The 27,078-nt window shown below is 51.5% G+C and overlaps 1 protein-coding gene across 6 annotated transcripts in view; it reads right to left on the bottom strand.

Annotated features, from left to right (window-relative positions):
* The window catches only part of LOC147100558 (kazrin-like), a 701,207-nt gene that overhangs the window by 178,832 nt on the left and 495,297 nt on the right, over positions 1–27,078 (bottom strand). For 5 of the 6 annotated variants that reach the window (XM_085966932.1, XM_085966930.1, XM_085966931.1 and 2 more), the window contains exon 5: positions 5,143–5,334. In XM_085966932.1, coding sequence (XP_085823058.1) covers positions 5,143–5,334 — 192 coding nt within the window. Of the gene's footprint in view, positions 1–5,142; positions 5,335–16,529; positions 16,847–27,078 lie in introns of those variants that run through there. The other variant, XM_085966934.1, reaches the window with a different exon arrangement.

Genomic DNA, 27,078 nt, shown 5'->3' with positions numbered 1-27,078 from the left:
TGCTGTGACACAGTGTTGTGCCCACTGAGAAAACAAAAATAGATATCCCTACATCAGTAAAGTTTCTTTCTTTAAACAATTGCATTTGAACTCCCTCGAAGGCCTAGTGGGTTAAGGTGCTGCCCAGGGTAGTAGCTGAGCCATGCACACGATAAGGCTTTAGGTTAGATTCCCAGTTTGTGCGGAGATGGTTGATCCCAGCTAGGAAGACAGTGTGGGAGTCTACATTTGGCCTCAGTGCCCCTGAACTAAGGAGGGGGGAAAAGAAGCAGCCAGGGTTACTGGTCCCGATCGCTATCAAATGACCTCTGCTGTAAAATGCGCGTGTGTGTGCGTGTACATTGGGGGGGAAGACAGGATCGGATTGGCTGTGACACTCCCCTATGGGTGACTACCCCGTTGATACTCACTGACGGGTCACATATGAAGAATGGCTACTTGGATGAAGTAGCTGACAAGCGGCCGACACCTGTAGAAGTGGATTCAGCACGAGGCACTGTTTCAGGTGTGGAGAGTGGCTAGTTAAGGGCATAAAATTCAGGCGGTCCAGGGAAAGAATTCAACCAGGAACACCTGGCATTTGGATAAACACACAGCCCAATAACTTGCTGTTAACTACGGCTATTTATAATTTGTAAATGAAACCCAAAATTAATTAATTCACAGCCACATGGGATCATTTTGCTTTTGAAGTCTTGAATTGGTCATGTGGGATTTAAAAATACTTCAGTAAACCCGGCTGTCAGCCAAGAGAGTCCAGGATGATGGGGAGCGAGCGAGCCCAGGCTTCTTCACCCAACATCACTGTTGTGGCTTTCCAGGGTAGGATGTGGATTGGCAACACTGCAACCAGTAAAAAAACACTAGGTCACACTGCAAAGCAGGGGCATACCCAGAATTTTAGATAGACCCCGTCATCTGCATCTGAATCGGAGGCTGCGGCGTGGAGGAGGTCCAAGGCGACAGACTCCTAAACAGGAAGTTGCACGTAACCAGTTGGGCATTGTGTTCAATGGGCTTTTAATGATTTTCTCCTCTCCTCTCCTGAAGGCACCGACTCTTGCTGGGGTTTGATTCCGTGGCCTCCCACCACCTTCTAGGACCATGCTTTACCTGTGAGCGTCAGCGAACTATTTAACCATGGGAGGCAGGCATCACAGCCAAGCCAGAACCTGTCCTCACTCGATGCTCATACATGCATGCACTTTTCAAGAGGAGTAACTAAGACAGGGATCAAGAGCAGGAACCCCGGCTGATTTGTTTTTCCTATGCCTGACTCCAGCCTGTAACATGTTGGAAAGTCCTACTCCGTAAGCCTTATTGTTTTGACTGAAGCACATGAACTTCAGGTGATTTCAGCCCAACTTATTGCACAGAACAATTCCTATAAAAGTATACTGCCGGAGGTACATTTCAGTCTTGTTAGTTTTTGCATAGTTCCAGACTGGGTTTTTTTTTTGCTCTGTGACCCTTTAATAGAACAATCTAATTTTGGAACTCAATGGTTTAATACTGCAGCAGCTCAAACACTTCAGAAAAATTAGTTCCTCATTAAATTCACAAACTGAGCTTTTGCTTGAATATTTGCAGTGACCCGACTACACCAAGTGCCAGGAATGTCTCTCCTTGAAGTGACAAATACCATCAAACTGGATTTCCCTGCTTTAAGGTTTCTCTGAACCTTTTTTCTTTCCACAAAAAGAAATGAGGCGATTGTCTCATTAAGAACAGACATCACTGGAGATTAAAGGAGAAGGCGGCTCTCGGGAGAAGTACTTCAAATTATTTCCTCCCCTCAAGTCTTCGTTGAGTTGAGTTGATTTTTTACTGTCTTGTGCAGACAGAACAAAAACTCTTGAAGGGGAGGATCACTTCACATCAGAGCCGGCAACCGAGCCGGCAACTGTTTCACCCTATGTGCCGGCTACATTGTTTAAAAATAAAATCAGCAATTTTCTCCACTCTTTTCCTGCAGGCGCTGACTCTTGCTGGGATATAGTTCTGCGGGCAATGAGTGCTCATGGGCACTCTTCATACGAGAACTTAAGACAATGAGAGTGGGTGTGATATTGGACCGTGGGAAGCATTGCAACTGAACTGTACAATGTCCTTACCCAATAGCTATACAGGCACGCACGCGCATACACACTTACTTTCCCGCAACCAACATTCCATTTAAGCTGCGCGGGTGCGCAGCGCTTTGGGGCTCCAGCGCAGCTGGCTCACCGGTTTTTAAATGGGAAAAACCCGCCCTTTAAAGGGACCGCGCACCCAAAAAAAAATAAAGCGAACATTGCCCACAACTCCAGTTGATTCCCATTTGTACAGCATCACGGTGACGAGGAGTTGTCCCAAAGCAGCTTCAGCTGATATTCTTTGGCTTGAAAAGTTGCAAACTCACTCGTTAAAATTCATGCTTTCAGCTTAACGCAAAACAAGTGTAAGTAGGTGGCCCAGCCTGCCTCACAACTGCTTGGCCCAGCCTCCCCCACAACTGCTTGGCCCACCCTCCCCCACAACTGCTTGGCCCACCCTCCCCCACAACTGCTTGGCCCACCCTCCCTCACAACTGCTTGGCCCACCCTCCCTCACAACTGCTTGGCCCAGCCTGCCTCACAACTGCTTGGCCCAGCCTCCCCCACAACTGCTTGGCCCACCCTCCCCCACAACTGCTTGGCCCACCCTCCCCCACAACTGCTTGGCCCACCCTCCCTCACAACTGCTTGGCCCACCCTCCCTCACAACTGCTTGGCCCAGCCTGCCTCACAACTGCTTGGCCCAGCCTGCCTCACAACTGCTTGGCCCAGCCTGCCTCACAACTGCTTGGCCCACCCTCCCCCACAACTGCTTGGCCCACCCTCCCCCACAACTGCTTGGCCCAGCCTCCCCCACAACTGCTTGGCCCACCCTCCCCCACAACTGCTTGGCCCAGCCTCCCCCACAACTGCTTGGCCCAGCCTGCCTCACAACTGCTTGGCCCAGCCTGCCTCACAACTGCTTGGCCCAGCCTCCCTCACAACTGCTTAGCCCACCCTCCCCCACAACTGCTTGGCCCAGCCTCCCCCACAACTGCTTGGCCCAGCCTGCCTCACAACTGCTTGGCCCAGCCTGCCTCACAACTGCTTGGCCCAGCCTCCCCCACAACTGCTTGGCCCAGCCTGCCTCACAACTGCTTGGCCCAGCCTGCCTCACAACTGCTTGGCCCAGCCTCCCTCACAACTGCTTGGCCCAGCCTCCCCCACAACTGCTTGGCCCACCCTCCCCCACAACTGCTTGGCCCACCCTCCCCCACAACTGCTTGGCCCAGCCTCCCCCACAACTGCTTGGCCCAGCCTCCCTCACAACTGCTTGGCCCACCCTCCCCCACAACTGCTTGGCCCACCCTCCCTCACAACTGCTTGGCCCACCCTCCCTCACAACTGCTTGGCCCAGCCTGCCTCACAACTGCTTGGCCCAGCCTGCCTCACAACTGCTTGGCCCAGCCTCCCTCACAACTGCTTGGCCCACCCTCCCTCACAACTGCTTGGCCCAGCCTCCCCCACAACTGCTTGGCCCACCCTCCCCCACAACTGCTTGGCCCACCCTCCCCCACAACTGCTTGGCCCAGCCTGCCTCACAACTGCTTGGCCCAGCCTCCCCCACAACTGCTTGGCCCAGCCTCCCCCACAACTGCTTGGCCCACCCTCCCTCACAACTGCTTGGCCCACCCTCCCTCACAACTGCTTGGCCCACCCTCCCCCACAACTGCTTGGCCCACCCTCCCTCACAACTGCTTGGCCCACCCTCCCTCACAACTGCTTGGCCCACCCTCCCCCACAACTGCTTGGCCCACCCTCCCTCACAACTGCTTGGCCCAGCCTGCCTCACAACTGCTTGGCCCACCCTCCCCCACAACTGCTTGGCCCACCCTCCCCCACAACTGCTTGGCCCACCCTCCCCCACAACTGCTTGGCCCACCCTCCCTCACAACTGCTTGGCCCAGCCTCCCCCACAACTGCTTGGCCCACCCTCCCCCACAACTGCTTGGCCCACCCTCCCTCACAACTGCTTGGCCCACCCTCCCCCACAACTGCTTGGCCCACCCTCCCTCACAACTGCTTGGCCCACCCTCCCCCACAACTGCTTGGCCCAGCCTGCCTCACAACTGCTTGGCCCACCCTCCCCCACAACTGCTTGGCCCACCCTCCCCCACAACTGCTTGGCCCACCCTCCCTCACAACTGCGTGGCCCAGCCTGCCTCACAACTGCTTGGCCCACCCTCCCCCACAACTGCTTGGCCCAGCCTCCCCCACAACTGCTTGGCCCAGCCTGCCTCACAACTGCTTGGCCCAGCCTGCCTCACAACTGCTTGGCCCACCCTCCCCCACAACTGCTTGGCCCAGCCTCCCCCACAACTGCTTGGCCCAGCCTCCCCCACAACTGCTTGGCCCAGCCTGCCTCACAACTGCTTGGCCCAGCCTCCCCCACAACTGCTTGGCCCACCCTCCCCCACAACTGCTTGGCCCAGCCTCCCCCACAACTGCTTGGCCCAGCCTCCCCCACAACTGCTTGGCCCAGCCTGCCTCACAACTGCTTGGCCCAGCCTCCCCCACAACTGCTTGGCCCACCCTCCCCCACAACTGCTTGGCCCAGCCTCCCTCACAACTGCTTGGCCCACCCTCCCCCACAACTGCTTGGCCCAGCCTCCCCTGTTGTCATATATTGTTACAAAGGTTTCTCTTCAATTTTCTCCCGTCCTCTCCTGAAGTCATCGACTCCTTGCTGGGGTGAGCTCCACGGGTGCCCTCCACCCAAGTTGCCATTCTTTGTGTACTAGCCTGCACAGTAACGGCTGGGTGGCTATTCGACCACGGGGGTGCATCCCAGTCGTGCTGGCTCCCACGCGCGCAAGCACAGCAGTCACTGGCCAGCAACCAGAGGAGTGAACCCCGACGCATTGTCTCTCTCCCTAAGGGCACTAAAAGCTAATGGTAGCGATCCGACTGCTGCCCTGGCTCAGATCAGCTAATTCTGCACCGACCGGGGATCAAACCTGGGGGCTTCCTGGTCTGTATATGTTACTGGAAAGATGGAAGCCAGTTACGCGTTTAGGGGAAATTCATTGTTCCCGTGTTCCGCTGTAAAGCACAGTTGTCCACTCACCCTGCAGGGCCTCTTTGGCTCGGGCCAGCTCGGTCTCCTTCTGAGCAAGCTGCACTTTCAGCTCGGTCACCGACAGGATCTCGGCCGACTTCCCCGCGTTGGAATCCTCCAGCTCCTTCGTCAGCATTTCCTTCATCTGCCTCAGCCACTGCACCTCCTCCTGGAGCTGGGAAACCTCCTCACGTAGAAGCACTGCCAACAGACCAAATACACACTTCAGTATCAGACAGACAACTCTGGAAAAAGCACTGCAAGCCCATTAGTGTTCGGGGGGGGGGGGGGGGGGGGAGAAAAAAAGGAAAGAAAGGTTAACATTTGAGAGTCTTCATCAGAACTCGGACCAAAGGTTGCCAATTGAAAAAGAAACTTGTCTTTTCCAAAAGGCTGGACACAAACTGCCCCTTCACCATGTGACCATATGTAACGTTCTCCGACACGTGGGTGTCCAGTTGGAATGCAGAAAGTTCACAAGAGGAGCTGGGGCAGTGTGGAAGCCACGCCACTAATTTCAAATATGCAACATGCACAAAGTTGCAATTATATACGAAATTGTAAGATGATGGACAGTGAAGCATTGGCAGGTTATTGGCATCACAGCCAAGCCCGGTCCGGTTTCTCCCTCGTTAACTCCAGACTCGACTATTCCAACGCTCTCCAGGCCGTCCTCCCACTTACCACCCTCCGTAAACTTGAGCTCAGCCAACACTCTGCTCTCCGTGTCCCAACTCGCACCAGGTCCCGTTCACCCATGTGCTCGCTGACCTACATTAGCTCCTGGTCCAGCAACGCCTCGATTTTAATAGTCTCATCCTCGTGTTCAAATCCCTCCATGGCCTCGCCCCTCCCTACAACCCTCCAAGATCTCTGCGCTCCTCCAATTCTGGCCTCTTGCGCACCCACAATTTCCTTTGCTCCACCATTGGCGGCCGGGCCTTCAGCTGCCTTGGCCCCAAGTTCTGGAATTCCCTCCTGAAACCTCTCTCTCCTCCTTCAAGTTGCTCCTTAAAACCTTTAGTGACTCAGGATTAGCCTTTAGTATTCCACCTAGTATGATATATACATCTATATGGTCTCTCAATCACCTCCTTTCAAGGGTGAAGAATATGAGTTTTGTGCCAACTAAGTATCAGCCTCGTGGCCTTTCTCTGCACCAGTTCCCAGCCTGGATGCTTCAGTAACAAAAAACACCGGGTTCTCGCCAGACCTGCACAACTTTGTCAGCAGAAAGTTCCAAAAATCAACTAGGGATCATTAGTAATGTGTGTACCGACCTTTAAGCTAACAGTAGGCAGTCCCACCTCAAAATGATACACACCGCACCCCCCCTCCCTTACACTGAGTCAATGGTAACGAAAATCGGAAGAGATGTTATCAGAAGAGACGCAGTGAGTTGTTGTGATCTGGAACGCGCTGCCTGAAAGGGCGGTGGAAGCAAATTCAACAGCAGCTTTCAAAAGGGAATTGGATAAATACTTGAAAAGGAAAATCTTGCATGGCTATGGGGAAAGAGCAGGAGGGAGTGGGACTAATTGGATCGCTTTTTCAAAGAGCCGGCACAGGCACGATGGGCAGAATGGCCTCCTGTGCTGTACGATTCTATGTATAATGGGCGGCTGGGTCAATATCGCCCGTTTCACACTATCGCCCAAAGTCAAAATGATTCCCACTGCCTCCAGGAGAGGAAGACAAGGGAGAAACCTGGAGAAAAGAGAACGGAGTCCCTACTCTGGTCACACCTATTGTTTTCACTCTTGCCAAACTTCGCTCTTCCTCTCCCCTTTTCAATGCAGCCAATGGCACCTCACTTAATTGGCAGCTGTTCATGTGTGAACCTTGGCAGGCTATTCAAAGTGACTGCTGCAGCTGTGAACATAACACCAGTTGCAGCACATCAAACTACGCCACTGTGTGAAGCACTTTGAGAGGTTTTGACGGCATGACAAGGCGCTATATCAATGCAAGTATCGGTATATCAAAGCCTTTGAGAGTGTTAAAAATGATTCTGGAAATTTCCAGTTAAAGGGCAGAGCCAGAATAGCGGGAGAGAAAAATCAACTACCTAACTCCCTTCAGTCTTAATAGATCCTGTATTACCAGCGTAGCACCTTTAGGATTGATGGGAGGTGGCTGGCGGTGTGAAACGGCCCATCACTGGCTGACATTCCCACCCATCAAAGGTCTCATCCTGCCTGAGTCACTGGCTCAGAACAGTGTAATAGCTGGGAAAAGTCAAGCAGCAACAAGAACATTGAATTTAATCAATTTTACACCAGCTGTGAGAAGCAAAGCAGCTTACAACAAAACCCCACATCGTTAAAATCAACCCCTGCTCGTCACCCCAACCCCCAAATCAACCCCTGCTCGTCATCCCGACCCCCAAATCAACCCCTGCACCTCACCCGACCCCTAAATCAACCCCTGCACCTCACCCGACCCCTAAATCAACCCCTGCACCTCACCCGACCCCTAAATCAACCCCTGCGCCTCACCCGACCCCTAAATCAACCCCTGCGCCTCACCCGACCCCTAAATCAACCCCTGCGCCTCACCCGACCCCTAAATCAACCCCTGCGCCTCACCCGACCCCTAAATCAACCCCTGCACCTCACCCGACCCCTAAATCAACCCCTGCGCCTCACCCGACCCCTAAATCAACCCCTGCGCCTCACCCGACCCCTAAATCAACCCCTGCACCTCACCCGACCCCTAAATCAACCCCTGCACCTCACCCGACCCCCAAATCAACCCCTGCACCTCACCCGACCCCTAATCAACCCCTGCACCTCACCCGACCCCTAAATCAACCCCTGCACCTCACCCGACCCCTAAATCAACCCCTGCACCTCACCCGACCCCTAAATCAACCCCTGCTCGTCACCTGACCCCTAAATCAACCCCTGCACCTCACCCGACCCCTAAATCAACCCCTGCACCTCACCTGACCCCTAAATCAACCCCTGCACCTCACCCGACCCCTAAATCAACCCCTGCTCGTCACCGGACCCCTAAATCAACCCCTGCACCTCACCCGACCCCTAAATCAACCCCTGCACCTCACCCGACCCCTAAATCAACCCCTGCACCTCACCCGACCCCTAAATCAACCCCTGCACCTCACCCGACCCCTAAATCAACCCCTGCACCTCACCCGACCCCCAAATCAACCCCGCACCTCACCCGACCCCTAAATCAACCCCTGTACCTCACCCAACCCCCAAATCAACCCCGCACCTCACCCGACCCCTAAATCAACCCCTGCACCTCACCCGACCCCCAAATCAACCCCGCACCTCACCCGACCCCCAAATCAACCCCTGCACCTCACCCGACCCCTAAATCAACCCCTGCTCGTCACCTGACCCCTAAATCAACCCCCGCACCTCACCCGACCCCTAAATCAACCCCTGCACCTCACCCGACCCCTAAATCAACCCCTGCACCTCACCCGACCCCTAAATCAACCCCTGCACCTCACCCGACCCCCAAATCAACCCCTGCACCTCACCCGACCCCTAAATCAACCCCTGCTCATCACCCGACCCCTAAATCAACCCCTGCACCTCACCCGACCCCTAAATCAACCCCTGCACCTCACCCAACCCCTAAATCAACCCCTGCACCTCACCCGACCCCTAAATCAACCCCTGCACCTCACCCGACCCCTAAATCAACCCCTGCGCCTCACCCGACCCCTAAATCAACCCCTGCTCATCACCCGACCCCTAAATCAACCCCTGCTCGTCACCCGACCCCTAAATCAACCCCTGCACCTCACCCGACCCCTAAAGCAAGCACTGCGGTTTACTGTGGTTAACCAACCCCAAGGTCAGTCAGAGCAACGCAGCCTGGGAGTTCCCAGCAGCGTTCCCACATGAAGCTCATCAGTCAGTTGAGCTAAGAAACACGTCTGTGGTTCATTACCAAACCAGACCTATTAAAATAAACCCCGTGGCTTCAGTATGGCCTCAACTGAAGGCCTCACTTATCCAGGTGCCTTTCTGTTAGGCCTCCTATTGGTGTCTCCACTTGTACCTTATAAACCAGCTGCCGGCGGAGTTTGGGTTTGAAAGTAATAGCTCGGAGCTGGATTCCCTCACTTGTAGCTGCGGGAATCACGGCTTTCCAGCTTGTGACGGGAGCGATGGCACCAGGTAAAATAAGCTGGGGAGAGCAAGGCACAGGATTCATGGGAATCCTTAGCAAGTAAAAAAGACTTCTTGAAGGTGTTAAGCAGCAGACAGTGAGAAACACAACAGCCTACCAAAGATTCACCAGTAACCAGGCTCCACCCGTGTCAGCTGTCAGCCGTGGCTCAGTGGGTAGCACGCTCAGCTCGGAGTCAGAAGGTCGTGAGTTCAAGTGCCACTCCAGAGACTTGAGCATATAACCTCAGCTGGCACTCCAGTGGAGTACTGAGGGAGGGCTGCACTGTCGGAGGTGCCATCTTTCAGATGAGACGATAAACCGTCTGCCCTCTTAGGTGGATGTAAAAGATCCAGTCCCCTGCGTCCTGGCCAATATTTATCCCTCAAAACATCACTAAAACAGATTATCTGATCATTATCTCATTGCTGTTTGTGGGAGCTTGCTGTGCGCAAATTGGCTGCTGCGTTTCCTACATTACAACAGTAACTACGCTTCATAAGAAGAAATACTTCATTGGCCGTGAAGCACTTTGGGTCGTCCTGATGTTGTGGAAAGCGCTAAATAAAATCAAGTCTTTCTTTCATAACCAGTCAAAAAGTCTGATCTGCGGTGTTGAGAAATTCTTTTTGATCTCAAAAGAGAACTCTCCCCATCAGTACCTGGTGAACAAATAAGTGAGAGAATAACAAACAGAAAATGCTGGAAACACTCAGCAGGTCAGGCAGCATCTGTGGGGAGAGAAACAGAGTTAACGTTTCAGGTCGGGGACCTTTCGTCAGAACTGGAAAATGTTAGCGATGTAACAGGTTTTAAGCTAGTACAGAGACAGGGAAAGGGGGAGGGGAAGAGGAAAGAACAAAAGGGAAGGTCTGTGATAGGATGGAAGGCAGGAGAGATTTAATGAACAGCAGAATCATTACCAGCACCTGCTATCCAAAAAATGGGAGCAGTTAATCTGAAATTGTTGAAGTCGATGTCGAGCCCGGAGGCTGTAAAGTGCCCAACTGAAAGACGTGGTGCTGATCCGCGAGCTTCCGTTGAGCTGCATTAGAACAGCGTAGGACAGAGAGGTCAGAGTATTTTGCCTTATGTAGGAGCGAGAGGGTAATGTTTAACTTTGGTTGAACATTGGCTGCTGACGTCAGGGAGGCTGCTGACCCTGTGGTCACTTTAGTCTCACACGTCTTACCTTGTGCCGAGAACAGCGCTGCAAGGTTACTGAGGTGACTCTACCGTCACTGGCTGTAGCACGAGGAGATGATCTCGACACGTGCCCGCCCCTGCCCCCGCGCTGCCGGTAAGAGCAGAGCCATTGCAGCAGGGTATATGCGAAGGGGCAGCAGCTGTGCCCAGTCGGGTGCCCATATGTGTCTAAGTTGTGGTGGTGGGAGAGCGACGGTCAACCCAAGGCTCGCAACCTGCGCTCATCACTCTCCCCGTCTCCTTCACTGGTGCTATTGCTCCTGATCAAGCGTCTCCCTCGGCCCAGAAACAAGCAGCCTGTGTATATAAATAGCACAGAGCCTGTTCTGTGCAGCTGTGTGCTTTACAGCAGGACAGCAGCGTGGCACGGACCTTGAGTGGGGGCCAGGGGGGTGGGTGGGATTTTAACCTGACCTGCCGGGTGAGAAATGGGCCGGAAGCCCATTTTACACCGCGCCCAATTTTGCTCCACGTTGATGTCAATGGAGAATGAAATCGGGCGGGGTGTAAAATGGGCACCCGACCCATACTCCGCTCCACTGGGGTGGTTAAGTTAAAACCAGGGCTCGTGTCTTTAACAGGAGGCGGGTACAGGAGGTGTCTTTTGTGGCAGAGGCTGACAAAACCAAGAAAAACCTGGGTCGCTTTTCTGGAGGTCAGGCGCTTCATATCTGAGTGTGCCAGGGTGGGGTGCGGGGGCAGCGGGGGGCATGCGTCTCGTGTTGAAAACACTTCATCAAGGCAAAAGCTTCTTTCGTTCAACCTCCCTCACGCTGTGACCCAGTGTGATATTCCAACAATAAAAAGGGTGGGTAGATAAATCCTAATCCTCTGCAAATGTTTGGTTTTGAATGTCAATGGGGAGCTGGATTTTTGTTGAAAGGTTTTCCCAAGCGATCACATTTAATGTAAAGTGACACCTGCGCATTCACATCAAGAGGCTGCCGTACAAAGGTAAAGTGATGGCTATCACATATCCCTGAATTTTGCCCCTGTGAATTTGCGCTGGGAGAAAGTTTGAATAATTAAACCAGAAATTACACATCCCTGCAATTCAGTCGAATGCTGACATTAAGCTTGGCTTCGTGGTAGCAATATCTCCGAGTCAGAACGCTGTGGATTCATGTCCCTCTCCAGGATTTAAGCACAAAATCTAGGCTGACACTGCAGTAAGAAAAAAAACTTGCATTTACCGAGGCAGTGGTGCATTGTGGGCTGAGCCATTAATTGGATCTTTCTATGCGCGAAATGGCTGCTGTGTTTGCCGACATAATCACTGCACCTGGAAGTAGTTCATTTTATGTAAAATGTTTTGAAATATTTCTCGGAGATGTGATAAGGTGCTATACCAATACAAGTCTGTTTTTCTTACACTGCCAAACACAACAAGCAAATTCAGAAACTGTCAGTCCAATTATTGGGGAGTTTTCTGTTCTAGCTGTCAGTCTCCTCCTCTCCTGGAGAGCCTGATTTTCGCTGAGGCACAGGTCTGCAGATGCTGGCACCTCCCACCCCGGGACCATACCCAAGATGCCATTCTTCAAGCGCGAGTCTCAACAGTGGATTTTGGTTTTCTATTCAACTACAGAGGACATTGCAGCTGAGCCAGATGTTGTCCCTGGCTGATGTTACCACTAGTCTCAGTGCCCAGGGGGTAGGGCTCCCCCAGTCCCTTTCTGACAGCATAACGCTCCCCTCAACCTGTCGTTGCTAGCGGCAGGCGGTAAGGCAGGGGGCGCCACTCAATATCCGGTCCGGGGTACTAACGGGCCATTGCGCACTCGACTGACGTCACGATCTGCTGGCGCAGGAGATCGTGGCGGTAGTGTTTAGCGCCACCGCAAAATGTCAAGTTAATTTCGCGAGTGGTGCAAACATCGCCGCGTACAGGCACTAGTTGCTTTGCGCCCCATTAGCGCCCTCTTAAGGCGCTAACAGGAGGCGCAAACAACTGAATTTTTCCCCCTGGATCTTTACCAGATTCCCCAGCCATATGGCACCTGGATCTTTCTGAGGAATCATAGAAACATAGAAGATAGGAGCGGGAGTAGGCCATTCGGCCCTTCGAGCCTGCTCCGCCATTCAACGAGATCATGGCTGATCATCCAAACCCTAGCACCTGGTCCTTACACCGACAGCCATCCCACCAAAGCCCTATCCCCGTAACCCCACGTATTAATCCCCCCTAACACTAAGGGTCAATTTTTTTTTTTTATCATGGCCAATCAACCTAACCCGCACATCTTTGGACTGTGGGAGGAAACCGGAGCACCCAGAGAAAACCCACGCAAACACAGGGAGAATGTGCAAACTCCACACAGACAGTCACCCGAGGCCGGATTTGAACCCGGGTCCCTGGCGCTGTGAGGCAACAGTGCTAACCACTAATCGGATGTGGATGGCTTTAGCCTGTCCCAACCAATAGAACCAGAGGCAAATCACATTCCCAATCAGCTGGTTGAAGGCATCTCATCACTACTCAGGGGAGAAACAGCTCGTAACAGAGTCCCAGTTCATCAAGGTGAGGTAAGGCTCGGTATCACAGCCCATGGTGCGGGGCTCGGTATCTCGGTCCATTGTGGAATCCTGGGTGCCATAGGCTCTGAAATTGTTAGAAAGTACAGCTAACATCTCGACTGTCTGGTACAGGGATGCGTCCAGCTCCCCTGCATCAGACTCACTTGCCAAACCTTCTCTCGGCCCCACTGCAATTGCCTCAGGAAACCAGGAGGGGGCGATGGCAATGTTCTTCCCTGGCTATTACTTAATCTGGAAATCAAAACTCACTACCGCCACAGCCCCACAGGTTGGCAGTATTCAAGGAGGCCAATGGATTGTCGTAGACAGTGAAAGCCCCTTCTACCAGGCAAACTGGAACTTCTCTCTGACTGCCCATTTGAGGGCAGGAAATTCCAGCTTGAGGAGCTTCAGTTAATACCATTCCTCTTGACCAGCTTCAAGCTGCCATTTAGAGAGACTATGACTTGCTCCTTGGGATCCTATCACAATCACTGTGTTTGGGATTGTGAATGCGGTGGTGGACCCCATTGTGCTCTCCAGGGGGGCCCGCTATGTAGACACAACCCGAGTTTAGGATGGAATCTAGAATTGTGCTGCTGATGTTTTCCCCACAGTTCAAGTCGACACAGGGCGACAAATCTCCCCCACGTTACCGGCATCCCAGGGGCAGTGCGGTGCTCCCGGGCACTGGTAGCAAGGCTGAAGCCTGCAGAGCAGACCACAGGTTCCAGCCAAAGCCTTCTATTTTAACCCCACTTTACAAGGTCACATCTCCTGCTGGGAACTGCAGCTGCAGCCCTCAGCCCTTCAGGAGATCATTATTGTGTCTACGAACAATACAAGGGGAGGATTCTGACTGCATGGAGCTACACTGTAAACTTGGAACCTTTTTGGTCTGTACAGTTGACTGCCACGCTGGGCGGTGCATTTCTCAGCTGAGCCACTTAGGGTCAGCTGAAATATTTAAAGGAACAGCGTGTGCCCAGGGCAGGACCGATCAATGAGAAAGTGTGTAACAATCGCACTCTACCAATAACCCATGTCTGGTGGACGAGGCTTATTTTATGAATTTGCACTCTTGCGGAAATCTTGCACGGCAGAAGTCATACTGGGAATGTGGGCGTGCAGCTCGGAGCGCCCTGCATGATGTTCCTCCCATTACTGGGCACGGTGTGAGACATGCCGAGTGTCACCCTGGACTCCTGATACACACCCACATCATGTGTAGCTCTGCACCGGGTGTGCACATTCATACAATCTACCTTTACAGTCTGCTCCTGTTAATGCTCGAGAGTCATTTATTATGGTCCAAAAAATTTTGAATGAGCGGTTTATCTAAATTAGGAGTTGACTATGTACATTAAAGTGAGGGTGAAATCACGTGGGTACATTCCCAGATATTATCGGTGCAGAGCCAGTAACCTGCCTTCCAGTTCCTTATGGTCCTGTACCCTTTACACAACAACTTTACAACAGGATAAAAGTGCTGGAGTGCAATGGCCAGACACACAGATCAAAACAACACTCAGGAAGGGCACAACAGTCCAAGGTGCATCTAGTAACAGGCACGTCTCATCTCAGCAATGAACAGAGTTTGTATTGGACAACACGGCACTACCCCAGCCCTTTAAGGGTTAACCTGATACAAGCTGCAGGAAGTTTCGCTGTTCACTAAACCACAGGATTGACTGCATTATATGTCAACATGTAGGATATTTTCCTAAAGTAACAAACTCTCCGTCTCTTCCTCCACTCTCCCCTTTGCTGAGTTGCGTCTCTCCGCAGCACGCACCTTTCATGGCCAACACACTGTCTCCCATGGCTTGAACTATCCGCCTCCACAACCACCTGTTAAAGGCACATAGCAACCCCGCTGACACGGCCACCCCCCAGGGCTTGCAGGAAAGTGTCCAACCTTCGCATAGGTTCATTAATTAATTCATTAAATATATTCAAGAAGGAGTTGGATATATTGCTCAAGGCTAAAGGGATCAAGGGGTATGGGGAGAAAGCAGGGACCGGGTACTGAATTTGGATGATCAGCCATGATCGCATTGAATGGCGGAGCAGGCTCGAGGGGCCGAATGGCCTGCTCCTGCCTTCTATGTTTCATAGGGCGAGCTCCAGAATGTGGTATATTTCGGCAGAGGTGAACGGTAGGCGTCAACGCACACAATCCGACCACTCTCAGTAATCCAACACACCAAGCCTCATCAGCAAAGGGAAAATACATTTAAAAAACACTCAGCAACAATTATTTTAAAGTAGCACCTTCCTTTCTATAAGCTGCATCTCTTCCCCAAATTGATCCCGTCCTCCACTGACATTCTTGTATGTCCCTGGGGAACAGTTCCGGGCCACGCCCCCCACCCACGGTACCTCACGTGTGAGCTTAGACAGTGAGTATCAGTGGGATACTTAACCACAGATCGATCCTGTTCACCAACTTCATCACACACGATCCTCCAGGGGAAAGGTCACTGGACTGTGGTCAGAAAGATACCGGGGCTAAACATGTTAAATCAGGAGGTCAGGTTGCATCGACGAGGCTTGTATTCCCTCGAGTATAGAAGATTAAGAGGGGGGGGGGGGGGGGATCTAATTGAGGCGTTTGGGATGATCAAAAGTTGTTGTTGGGGTCGATACAGAGAAACTATTTCCTCCAATGGGGGAATCCAGAACAGGGCGACGTAGAAACATAGAAGATAGGAGCAGGAGTAGGCCATTCGGCCCCTTGAGCCTGCTCCGCCATTCAATGCAATCATGGCTGATCATCCAAATTCAGTACCCTGTCCCTGCTTTCTCCCCATATCCCTTGATACCTTTACGTAAACTTAAAATTAGAGCTAAGTCGTTCAGGGGTGATGTCAGGAGGAACTTCGTCGCACAAGGGGTAGTGGAAATCTGGAACTCTCTCCTCAAAAAAGCTGTTGAGGTTGGGGGTCAAATGAAAATTTCAAAACTGATTTTTGTTATTACAGAACCAACCTGGTTAGATGGAGTTGAGATACAGATCAACCATGATCTAATTGAAGGTGGGAGCAGGCTAGAGGGGCTGAATGACCTACTCATGTTCCTCCTATGTGGAGTTACAAGGAACTCTGGCAGATCCCTCCCTAACCCAGAATTGTCATCTCTTTAATGGGGAAAGGCCGTGTGGATCAGCAAGTTCACAGCCAACGTTCCTCGGTCATAAAGAAAACAAACACTTAGGAAATCACCCCCCTCAAAGTCAGCGAGCGAGTGACGGGAGGGAAGGCTCTGTTGGTGCCGAACAAACTGCACAACAACTGGAAGGCAAATGAATGACCTGAGCCCGCTGCCCACAGCAAGGGAAAGGGCATGAGGGAGGCTGCAGGCACAGGCTGCCACCGAGGAGAGGAGCAGGCCCCACGCTCGGTTGTCATGCCTACCGCCGTGGCCGAGAGCCGCTCCTCCTCCCCCTGCACATACACACACACACGCTGCTCGCAAACCCGCACCGAAAGGCCCCCCCAACACAAACTAGCAGCACTTACAGTCTTCCCTGTCCGACTTCATGGCCACCGAGCACACACTCCAGGCCCCCGTGTGTGTGTGTAAAGCTCCCTCTGTGTGTCTCTACTACAGCAGCTTCTCTCAGTGTCACTATGCTCCTCCCAGCCCAAGAGGAGGCTGGCTGAACTTTACCTGTGCTGGCAAGAATTTGACCCCCCCCCCGCAGCAGCAGGAGCAGGTTTGCACTCTACTCAGCCATGATGTCATGGGAGGCGGTGAGAAGTTTGTGTTGAGAGATTTTGTCTCACTCTGGTCTAGTGTTGCACACAAGCTGCAGCTGGGGGCTCAGAGGGTTTCTCCTCCTCCTCCTCCCTCAGAGCTCCATTAGTGCTGGTAATTCGATCCTGCAACCTTTGTCTCAGGTTCCAGGCCACTCTTCACCCAGGTGATGATGATGATAATCTGTTCTTTTCTTACAAGGAGCTCTCACAAACACAGTCCGCAGGGTCTGTTCACAGGTAACTTACCAGTTTCAGCAGAGTTACCGAGCACCTTAAGCCCAGCCTCGGAGGGCGAAGCTGCTTTTACATTTTGTCTGGTTTTAAATTTGGCATTGTGGGAGCTGGTTGTACAGCTAAATACAGCTCCCTTATTCTGGCAGCAGACTCGTAGGCCCAGGTTTTCCTGGAATTAGCAGAGTTACGGTAAGGTGAGGAGGGGATTGAGAAGGAAGAGGGGGAAGGAAAGAAGGCAGGAGGGAGGATGGAGGTGGGGGAAATGGGGAGGAAGGAGGTGGGGAGATGGGGATGGGGAGAAGGGGATGGGGTTGGGGAGATGGGGTTGGGGAGAAGGGGATGGGGTTGGGGAGATGGGGATGGGGAGATGGGGAGATGAGGTTGGGGAGATGGAGTTCGGGAGATGGGGAGGGGGAGATGGGGTTGGGGAGATGGGAGATGGGGTTGGGGAGATGGGGGAGGGGAGATGGGGTTGGGGGAGATGGGAGATGGGGTTGGGGGAGATGGGGAGAGGGAGATGGGGTTGGGGAGATGGGGATGGGGTTAGGGGAGATGGGGATGGGGAGATGGGGCTGGGGGAGATAGGGATGGGGAGATGGGTTGGGGAGATGGAGATGGGGATGGGGAGAAGGGGTTGGGGAGATGGGTTGTGGAGATGGGGTTGGGGGAGATGGGGTTTGGGGAGATGGGTTGGGGAGATGGTGATGGGGAGAAGGGGATGGGGTTGGGGAGATGGGGTTGGGGGAGTTGGGGTTGGGGGAGATGGGGTTGGGGGAGATGGGGTTGGGGGAGATGGGGATGGGGAGAAGGAGTTGGGGAGATGGTGATGGGGAGATGGGGTTGGGGGAGATGGGGATGGGGAGATGGGGATGAGGATGGGGAGATGGGGTTGGGGAGATGGGGTTGGGGGAGATGGGGTTGAGGTAGATGGGGTGGGGGAGATGGGGTTGGGGAGATGGGGCTGGGGAGATGGGGTGGGGGAGATGGGGTTGGGGTAGATGGGGTTGGGGAGATGGGGGTGGGGAGATGGGGTTGGGGGAGATGGGGTGGGGAGATGGAGATGGGGTTGGGGGAGATGGGGTGGGGAGATGGGGGTGGGGAGATGGGGATGGGGAGATGGGGTTGGGGAGATGGGGAGATGGGGTTGGGGGAGATGGGGTTGGGGGAGATGGGGTGGGGAGATGGGGTTGGGGAGATGGGGATGGGGAGATGGGGTTGGGGGAGATGGGGTGGGGAGATGAGGTTGGGGAGATGGGGAGATGGGGTTGGGGGGATGGGGATGGGGGTTGGGGAGATGGGGTTGGGGGGATGGGGATGGGGGGTTGGGGAGATGGGGTGGGGAGATGGGGTTGGGGGAGATGGGGTGGGGAGATGGGGTGGGGAGATGGGGTTGGGGGAGATGGGGTTGGGGGAGATGGGGTGGGGAGATGGGGATGGGGAGATGGGGTTGGGGGGATGGGGAGATGGGGTTGGGGGGATGGGGAGATGGAGTTGGGGGAGATGGGGTGGGGAGATGGGGTTGGGGAGATGGGGTTGGGGAGATGGGGTTGGGGGAGATGGGGATGGGGAGATGGGGTGGGGAGATGAGGTTGGGGCGATGGGGTTGGGGAGATGGGGTTGGGGGGATGGGGTTGGGGAGATGGGGCTGGGGGGATGGGGAGATGGAGTTGGGGAGATGGGGTTGGGGAGATGGGGTTGGGGAGATGGGGCTGTGGGGATGGGGATGGGGAGATGGGGTTGGGGGAGGGGAAGCTACATTACATAGGTCAACGTCAAGAAAAATAAAATCTGTCTTTCCCGAATGAAACAGATGACTATCTAATATTGCGCTCGTGGCTCAGAATTGTCCCCCTAGAGGGGGTATCAGGGAATCCTGCTTTCCCCACCAGTAAGGTGCTCCGGTTTCCTCCCACAGTCCAAAGATGTGCTGGATGGTTGATTGGCTATGATAAATTGACCCTTAGTGTTAGGGGGATTAAATACGTGGGGTTACGGGGATAGGGTGGGATATGTGTTGGTGTAGGGGTTACGGGGATCAGGTGGTATATGTGTCGGTGCAGGCTCGATGGGCCGAAATGGCCTCTATCTGCACTGTGGGGTTTCTGTGATTCTGTGAAATGCTGGTAGGTAGCTTGCTGTCGCCAGTGTCCTGGAAGCTGAATTAAAGCAAGGCTAATATAAAGAAAGAATTTGCATCTATATATCGCCTTTCACAAACTCAGGACGCCCCAAAGCACTTTACAGCCAATGAAGAATTTTTGAAGTGTAGTCATTGTTGTAATGTAGGAAACACAGCAGACAATTTGCGCACAGTTAGGTCCCACAAACAGCAATGTGATAATGACCAGATAATCTGTTTTTTAGTGATGTTGGTTGAGGGATAAATGTTTGGAGAGCTCACCTGCTCTTCTTCGAAATAGTGCCATGGGATCTTTTACGTTCACCTGAGAGAGCAGACAGGGTCTCGATTTAATATCTCATCCGAAAGACGGCAGAAATTGTCAGATGGGGCCTCAGTTTAACGTCTCATCCGAAAGATGACAGAAATTATTTTCCAACGTGAAGTCAAGTTCTCACTCAGAGCTGCCAGGCAGGATGTTTGGAGCAATTGCTGGTAACAGCCTCCCTTTAATACAGTGGCTCACTGCAACAAATTTACAGCATTTCAAACATTTCCCAGTACTCGGGGAATTCCAACAGGATATCAAACTGGCCCAGGAGTTCATCACAGTGTACAATATGAGTATGTGCAGAGGTTTTTATCATGTATTTTTATACTGTGTGGACTGGTCATTTCAAATTATCTCTATAAAATCTTCACATTCGAGCATTACTCACAGTTCATGCTTGAACACAAGGTCAGTTCAGTGCTACTGCCAAATGGTTATTCAAAATATCACGCCATTGACTGCAAAGCAATCCCTTGTTGCCACCGGCAACAGTCACAGACAGCTCTAAGTGAAGGGTCAAGTACCAATGCCAACAGTACAGGCAATGGGCAAGACATCAGTGCCTCTGTTTCTCTGGGGTTTCTGCCAAAGTCACGATGGGAAATCGGGAACCCTGAGGAAATTCTACCTTTAATCTCCGAGACCTGGGTTCAAATTCAATCCAGACTGATGGGATGACAGTCCCCTCTGCCTGTTGCATTTATATAGTGTTTCAGGACCTCCCAAATTACTTCACAACTAATTAATTACTTTTTAAATGCAGTCACTGTTGTTCTATAGATAAATACGCAGCCATTTTGTACACAGCAAGGTTCCACAATTAGCAATGTGATGATTGAAAAGTTAATCTGTTGGTGGTGTTGGTTAAAGGATGAATGTTGGCCAGGACACTTGGAGATTGCCCTGCTCTTAGAAACATAGAAAAATAGAAGCAGGAGTAGGTCATTCGGCCCTTCAAGCCTGCTCCGCCATTCAATATGATCATGGCTGATCCTCTATCTCAATACCATATTCCCACTCTCTCCCCATACCCATTGATGCCTTTTGTATCTAGAAATCTATCTAGCTCCTTCTTAAATATATCCAGTGACTTGGCCTCCACAGCCTTCTGTGGTAGAGAATTCCACAGGTTCACCACCCTCTTCTACAAATAATGCCATGGAGTCTTTAATAACTACCTGAATTGGCAGATGGGGCCACAGTTTAAAGGACAACACCTCTGACAATGCAGTACTGCACTGAAGTGTCAGCCTAAATTATGTGCTGCAGTGGGGTTCAAAACCACAACCTCCTGACTCCGGAGACAGTGTTACCAACTGAACCAAACTGACACTGGATTACCCCTACTTTGGCAACAGTGTAATTCATATTCTCAGGCAGGCTGGCTTGCGAGATGGGCAAAAAAAAATCACACTTGTACATTGAGGGGTGGAGTGATTTTTTAGGATGAAGCTGAAGCACATTGTTGGGGACAGAGTAAACAGGCTTTACTCTGCATCTGTTTTGTACCTGACCAGGGAGTGTTTGATGGGACAATGTAGAGAGAGCTTTACTCTGCATCTAACCTATTTTGTACCTGACCTGGGAGTGTTTGATGGGGCAATATAGAGAGAGCTTTACTCTGCATCCAACCCATTCTGTACCTGACCTGGGAGTGTTTGATGGGGCAATGTAGAGAGAGCTTTACTCTGCATCTAACCCATTCTGTACCTGACCTGGGAGTGTTTGATGGGGCAATGTAGAGAGAGCTTTACTCTGCATCCAACCCATTCTGTACCTGACCTGGGAGTGTTTGATGGGGCAATATAGAGAGAGCTTTACTCTGCATCCAACCCATTCTGTACCTGACCTGGGAGTGTTTGATGGGGCAATGTAGAGAGAGCTTTACTCTGCATCCAACCCATTCTGTACCTGACCTGGGAGTGTTTGATGGGGCAATATAGAGAGAGCTTTACTCTGCATCCAACCCATTCTGTACCTGACCTGGGAGTGTTTGATGGGGCAATATAGAGAGAGCTTTACTCTGCATCCAACCCATTCTGTACCTGACCTGGGAGTGTTTGATGGGGCAATGTAGAGAGAGCTTTACTCTGCATCCAACCCATTCTGTACCTGACCTGGGAGTGTTTGATGGGGCAATATAGAGAGAGCTTTACTCTGCATCCAACCCATTCTGTACCTGACCTGGGAGTGTTTGATGGGGCAATATAGAGAGAGCTTTACTCTGCATCCAACCCATTCTGTACCTGACCTGGGAGTGTTTGATGGGGCAATGTAGAGAGAGCTTTACTCTGCATCCAACCCATTCTGTTCCTGACCTGGGAGTGTTTGATGGGGCAATGTAAAGAGAGCTTTACTCTGCATCTAACCCATTCTGTACTTGACCTGGGAGTGCGTACTGCTGACATTAGCATTTCTAAAATGGAAAGCATTTCTGAAAGTAGAAAATTTTTTGAAATACAAAATGTTCCATTCCCCCAATGTGTGAATGACTAAAAAAAATGAACAGGAAAAAAACATTCTCCGTCCAATCCTGAGAAAGGCAGGCAAATTACCTCATGATAACTGAGAGCGAATGAGACAGCTCCACTGACTCCACCACTAGCTGTTGTTTGAAATAATACGATTGCCCCAGCAGTAAAGACCCGCTGTTATAGCAACCGGGGGGGGGGGGCAGGGGCAGGACCCGCTGTGTAAACATCGGAGTCTCTGCAGGTACGGGCACCCGGTAGGCTTGCAGCGTGAAGGGGAAACACAATTCCACAACAGAGGCAAGATTGCTGAAGGAAGCAGGTTACAGGGAGGAGGCAGTGCCTGCAGGTATTGCACAGTTTCAGGAGGAAGCCGCACACAGCTTAAGTTATATGATATGTGTCACTGTCAGTGTGGAGCAACAGTTACTGTGTACCAATCAGAAACCAAAACCGCAACAGTACACAGATAGAGCGAGAGAGAATGAGTTAACCCTTTAAATACTGGTCTGAATTTAGAGTTTATTTTTATTATTTCAAAATACAATCACCCCCTATATCTGTTGACATATTTCAATCAAGGCTATAATAGAGTGACATCTACCACCCCTCCACCCCGCCCCATCTCCCCCAAGCAGGATTAACTTAAGGTAAAACTGTATTTCTGTATGGTGTCTTACACTGTTCAGAAATACCAAGAGATAAAATGGAAGCCGTGTTTCCTTGCCCAATTTTAAAATGGAGACCAGGAGACAAATTATCTACTGGGCCAAGCCATGCTGATTGATCTGGAAACAGAATGTGAGACCTGAACGATTATCACGATCTGCAATATCCCCAACATTTGGGGACATTAATCAAGCATCGACAGGTCTGGTTTTAGAGGCTCTTGGGCTGATTTAAGTCTGGGAAATGCTCCCATAGCTTTTAGTTCTGGCTGGATATCCGAACTCAATGGTTGTATTGGAAATTTGCATCATTCACGTACAATCGTGCAGGTCTAAGAAAAACTTTCATCCAAACATCCCAAGGGCCATGTGTTAGAAATGCATTCCAAGAATGCTATTTTAATCCCTTTACGGACTAATTCTATTGCATCCCATGTGATTTACATAGCGTACTGTGTCTAGGAAGGTAATCCATTGGCAGGATAGGCGCACCAACGTCAGTGTTCTTGCTCAGGCCAACATCCCCAGCATCGAAGCTTTGACCACGCTCGATCAGCTCCGATGGACGGGTCACATCGTCCGCATGCCCGATACGAGACTCCCAAAACAAGCGCTCTACTCAGAGCTCCGACACGACAAGAGAGCCCCAGGTGGGCAGAGGAAACGCTTCAAGGACACCCTCAAAGCCTCCTTGAAAAAGTGCAACATCCCCACCGACACCTGGGAATCCCTGGCCCAAGACCGCACAAAGTGGAGGAAAAGCATCTGGGAAGGCGCCAAACACCTCGAGTCTCTTCGCCGGGAGCAAGCAGAAGCACCCCACCCACCCGCCCCTCCAACCACCGTCTGCCCCACCTGTGACAGAGGCTGTAGGTCCCGCATTGGACTCATCAGTCACCCGAGAACTCATTTTTAATCTGGAAGCAAGTCATTCTCAGTTCCGAGGGACTGCCTAAGAAGAGAGAAGAAGAATTGCCAATGCTGGGTGTATTACTCCAAACATGGCGTGTAGAAGGGCAGAGGGTTCAGATCATTGGGGACTTGTTTTGCTCCTGGAAGCTGCCCTTCTGCCGTGAACACAAGACAGAAATGTTGGATAAAAGCTGATCCATAAAAGATGAGTCATTAGAAAGGCGCTCAGTGCGCGCTCTATTCGCGATGATTCTGTTCCTGCCGCTATCGATCATCTGGATTGTGTGTGTATATCGAGATACACAACATGTTCAAATCCCTCCATGGCCTCGCCCCTCCCTATCTCTCGCTGTAGCCTCCTCCAGCCCTACAACCCTCCGAGATCTCTGCGTTCCTCCAATTCCGGCCTCTTGTTCATCCCTTTCTTTTGCCCTACCACTGGCGGCCGTGCCTTTAGCTCTCTAGGCCATACGCTCTGAAATTCCCTCCCTAAACCTCTCCCTCCTCCTTTAAGATGCTCCTTAAAGCTTACCTCTTTGAGCAAGTCCTAATCTCTCCTTTGGCTTGGTGTCAAATTTGTTTTGTCTGGTTGACGCTCCCGTGAAGCGCCTTGGGACATTTTGCTACGTTAAAGGCGCTATGTAAATGCAAGTTGTTGTTGCTGATTATATAGATAAAGAGAGAGAGAAAAAAAAGAGAGGTAGATACACACATACACACCCCAGGTTAGTACAGCTTCAGGCTCGGCTATGATCTGACCCAAAAGTATCCAGCCAACACAGAGTGTCGAGGCTTACAGAAAAATAACGGCCATTTGGGCAATGCTAGAGGGAGTCTGCTCCCCCCCCGCCCCCCCCATGGAACCATACCCCAGCATCTGCAAGAGAGGAGAGAAAGGAACAACATTGGGAGGCACTAAGAATAAGTTTGTTACGAGACCCACGCGTTTAATGAAGCCACCGAAAGTTTGGATGAATGGAGGCTGTGATGATGGCAGTCCTTTCCTCCCTGTAACGTATGTTGCTCTGCCAGCTCGGGGCAAACAAACACCAAGAGTACCTCTTTAAAGTAGTCAAAACAGCGTGGAACTGGTTTGTTTGATCTGAACAGTTACGCACGCATTTCTGCAATTCACTCAGACAAAAGGACGGAGAAAAAATACAAACACTGAAAACTTGGATTGGAATACGGAAATCCTGGCAGTGCCGAGAAGGAAGGAAAGGAAAGGAAAGGAATGAATAAAAAAGACTTGCATTCGTACAGCATCTTATTCTGTCTCGCAGAAACTTCTCAAAGCACTTCACATACAATAAATGACTTTGAATTGAAGTAACAGTCATTGGGGTAGATCTTGACTTTGTGTGATAGTGTAAACGTGTGATGGCAAGTGAAGTCAATGGAAATAACACTCGGGACAGATGTAAAATGGGCTGCTGACTGGTTATCACTTGTTTTACACTGTCGCATAAAGTCACGATCTATCCCAATTACTGTTACTTCAAGTCAAAGTAATTTATTGTACTGTATGTGGGGAAAGCCTGGTAGCCATTCTGCACACAGTAAGATCTCCCAAACAGCAATGAGACGACTGGCCAATTACAGGAAACTCTCGTTTAAACAGCACCTAAATATCCAGAATTCTCTGGTCCAAACATGGACAAAAGAGCTGAACTCAAGAGGTGAGGTGAGAGTGACTGCCCTTGACATCAAGGCAACATTTGATCGAGTGTGGCATCAAGGAGCCCTAGCAAAACGGAAGTCAATGGGAAAACTCTCCATTGGTTGGAATCGTACCTAGCACAAAGGAAGTTGGCTGTGGTTGTTGGAGGTCATTCATCTCAATCACATGACATCACTGCAGGAGTTCCTCAGGGCAGTGTCCTAGGCCCAACCATCTTCAGCTGTTTCATCAATGACCTTCCCTCCATCATAAGGTCAGAAGTGGGGATGTTCGCTGATGATTGCACACTGTTCAGCACCATTCGAGACTCGTCAGATACTGACGTAGTCCGTGTCCATATGCAGCAAGACCTGGACAGCATTCAGACTTGGGCTGACAAGTGGCAAGTAACATTCGCACCACACAAGTGCCAAGCAATGACCATCTCCAACAAGCGAGACTCTAACCATCTCCCCTTGACATTCAATGACATTGGGCCAGAAATTCCAGAACGGGGCTTGCAGCGCGTGCAAGCCCCGTATTTGCACTTACCCCGCGCTCCTGCCAATCAGCTCCAGGGACGCCTGCACTTCCAGAAACTGAAGCAAGAATCCCGGGCAGCGTATGACGTCACGCCGCCCAGGAGCGCAGCCAGCGCGGACCCAGGAGCGTGCAGTGTAAGTGAGACACGCCCCTTGAGGTCTCAGTTTCACTGGACACGCCCCCAATGTTTCTGTCAAGCTGCTTTGCTTTTTTACATGCAAAGCAGCAGTTTAAATAGGTTTTTGGAAGTTTTTTGAAGATTTTGGTAACTTTTATAAACTTTTTAAAATGTTTACATTATTTTGAGTAATCTGAAGTAGTTTTAAAGAGAATTAAAGCAATTTAAAGACTTTTAAAAGCCCTAAAATAATTTTTTTAATTCCATTTATTTATTTAGCAATGTTGTCGTCATACGTGTCTTCACACTGTTCCCTTTGGGGAACTGTATGAAGTGGTGGAAGGATTTATGGCCGTGATTAACGCTCATTCCGTGACCGTAACCATCTTTGAACCAGCCATTAGGGCGGTTAGTCCTATGGCGGGAGGGTTTTACGGGCTCCCACAAGCTATACAAGGAGGGGGGGCCACCCACACCCACGGACGCAAATATCCCACTGGATGTCAACCCAGAATTTAGAGCCGGAGCTCCGACTCCACTTGCCGGGACTGTCTGGAGCGGGGTTCGAAACCCTACCCTGATCTGGCCCAGCGGCAGGGATCCTACCGCTATGACAAAGGCCCAATCCGATTAGCAACGTGAAATGGCAGCATAGGGCTCCAGTCACGGGGAGGGAAAAGGCGCAGGAAACGTATGGGTGTCACCTTTTGTGCGGAGTGGGCCTTTTGCGTAGCAGTAAGTATCCCCGCCGCTGGGCCAGAAGGAGTAGGGTTTTGAACCCCACTCCAGACAGTCCCGGCAAGTGGAGTCGGAGCTCCAACTTTAAATTCTGGGTGGACATCCAGCGGGATACTTGCGTCCGTGGGTGTTGGTGGCCGCCCCCCCCCCACCTCAGATGGGTTGTGGGAGCCCGTAAAACCCTCCCGCCATAGGACTAACCACCCTAATGGCTGGTTCAAAGATGGTTACGGTCACGGAATGAGCGTTAATCACGGCCATAAATCCTTCCACCACTTCATACAGTTCCCCAAAGGGAACAGTGTGAGGATACGTCCGATGATGACCTCTTGCGCAATGCACCTCCTTGGACCCTCAGTCGCAGGTGCGAGGGGGCAAGTGGTGCAAGTGTTAAATTTTTTATTTTATTGACATGTAAAATGTTGGCCCAATAATTCCCTTCCAAATGCGCTAGTACGGTCGGGGTACTTACGCATCTGGCCGGATGAAATGCCGGTTTTCAGCATGCACAGTGC

The sequence above is a fragment of the Somniosus microcephalus genome, chromosome 25, assembly GCF_052327205.1.
Source record: "Somniosus microcephalus isolate GS21.2 chromosome 25, FLI_Smic_1.0, whole genome shotgun sequence".
In the NCBI taxonomy this organism is placed as follows: Eukaryota; Metazoa; Chordata; class Chondrichthyes; order Squaliformes; family Somniosidae; genus Somniosus; species Somniosus microcephalus.
This window is presented reverse-complemented; position numbering and strand designations above follow the sequence as displayed.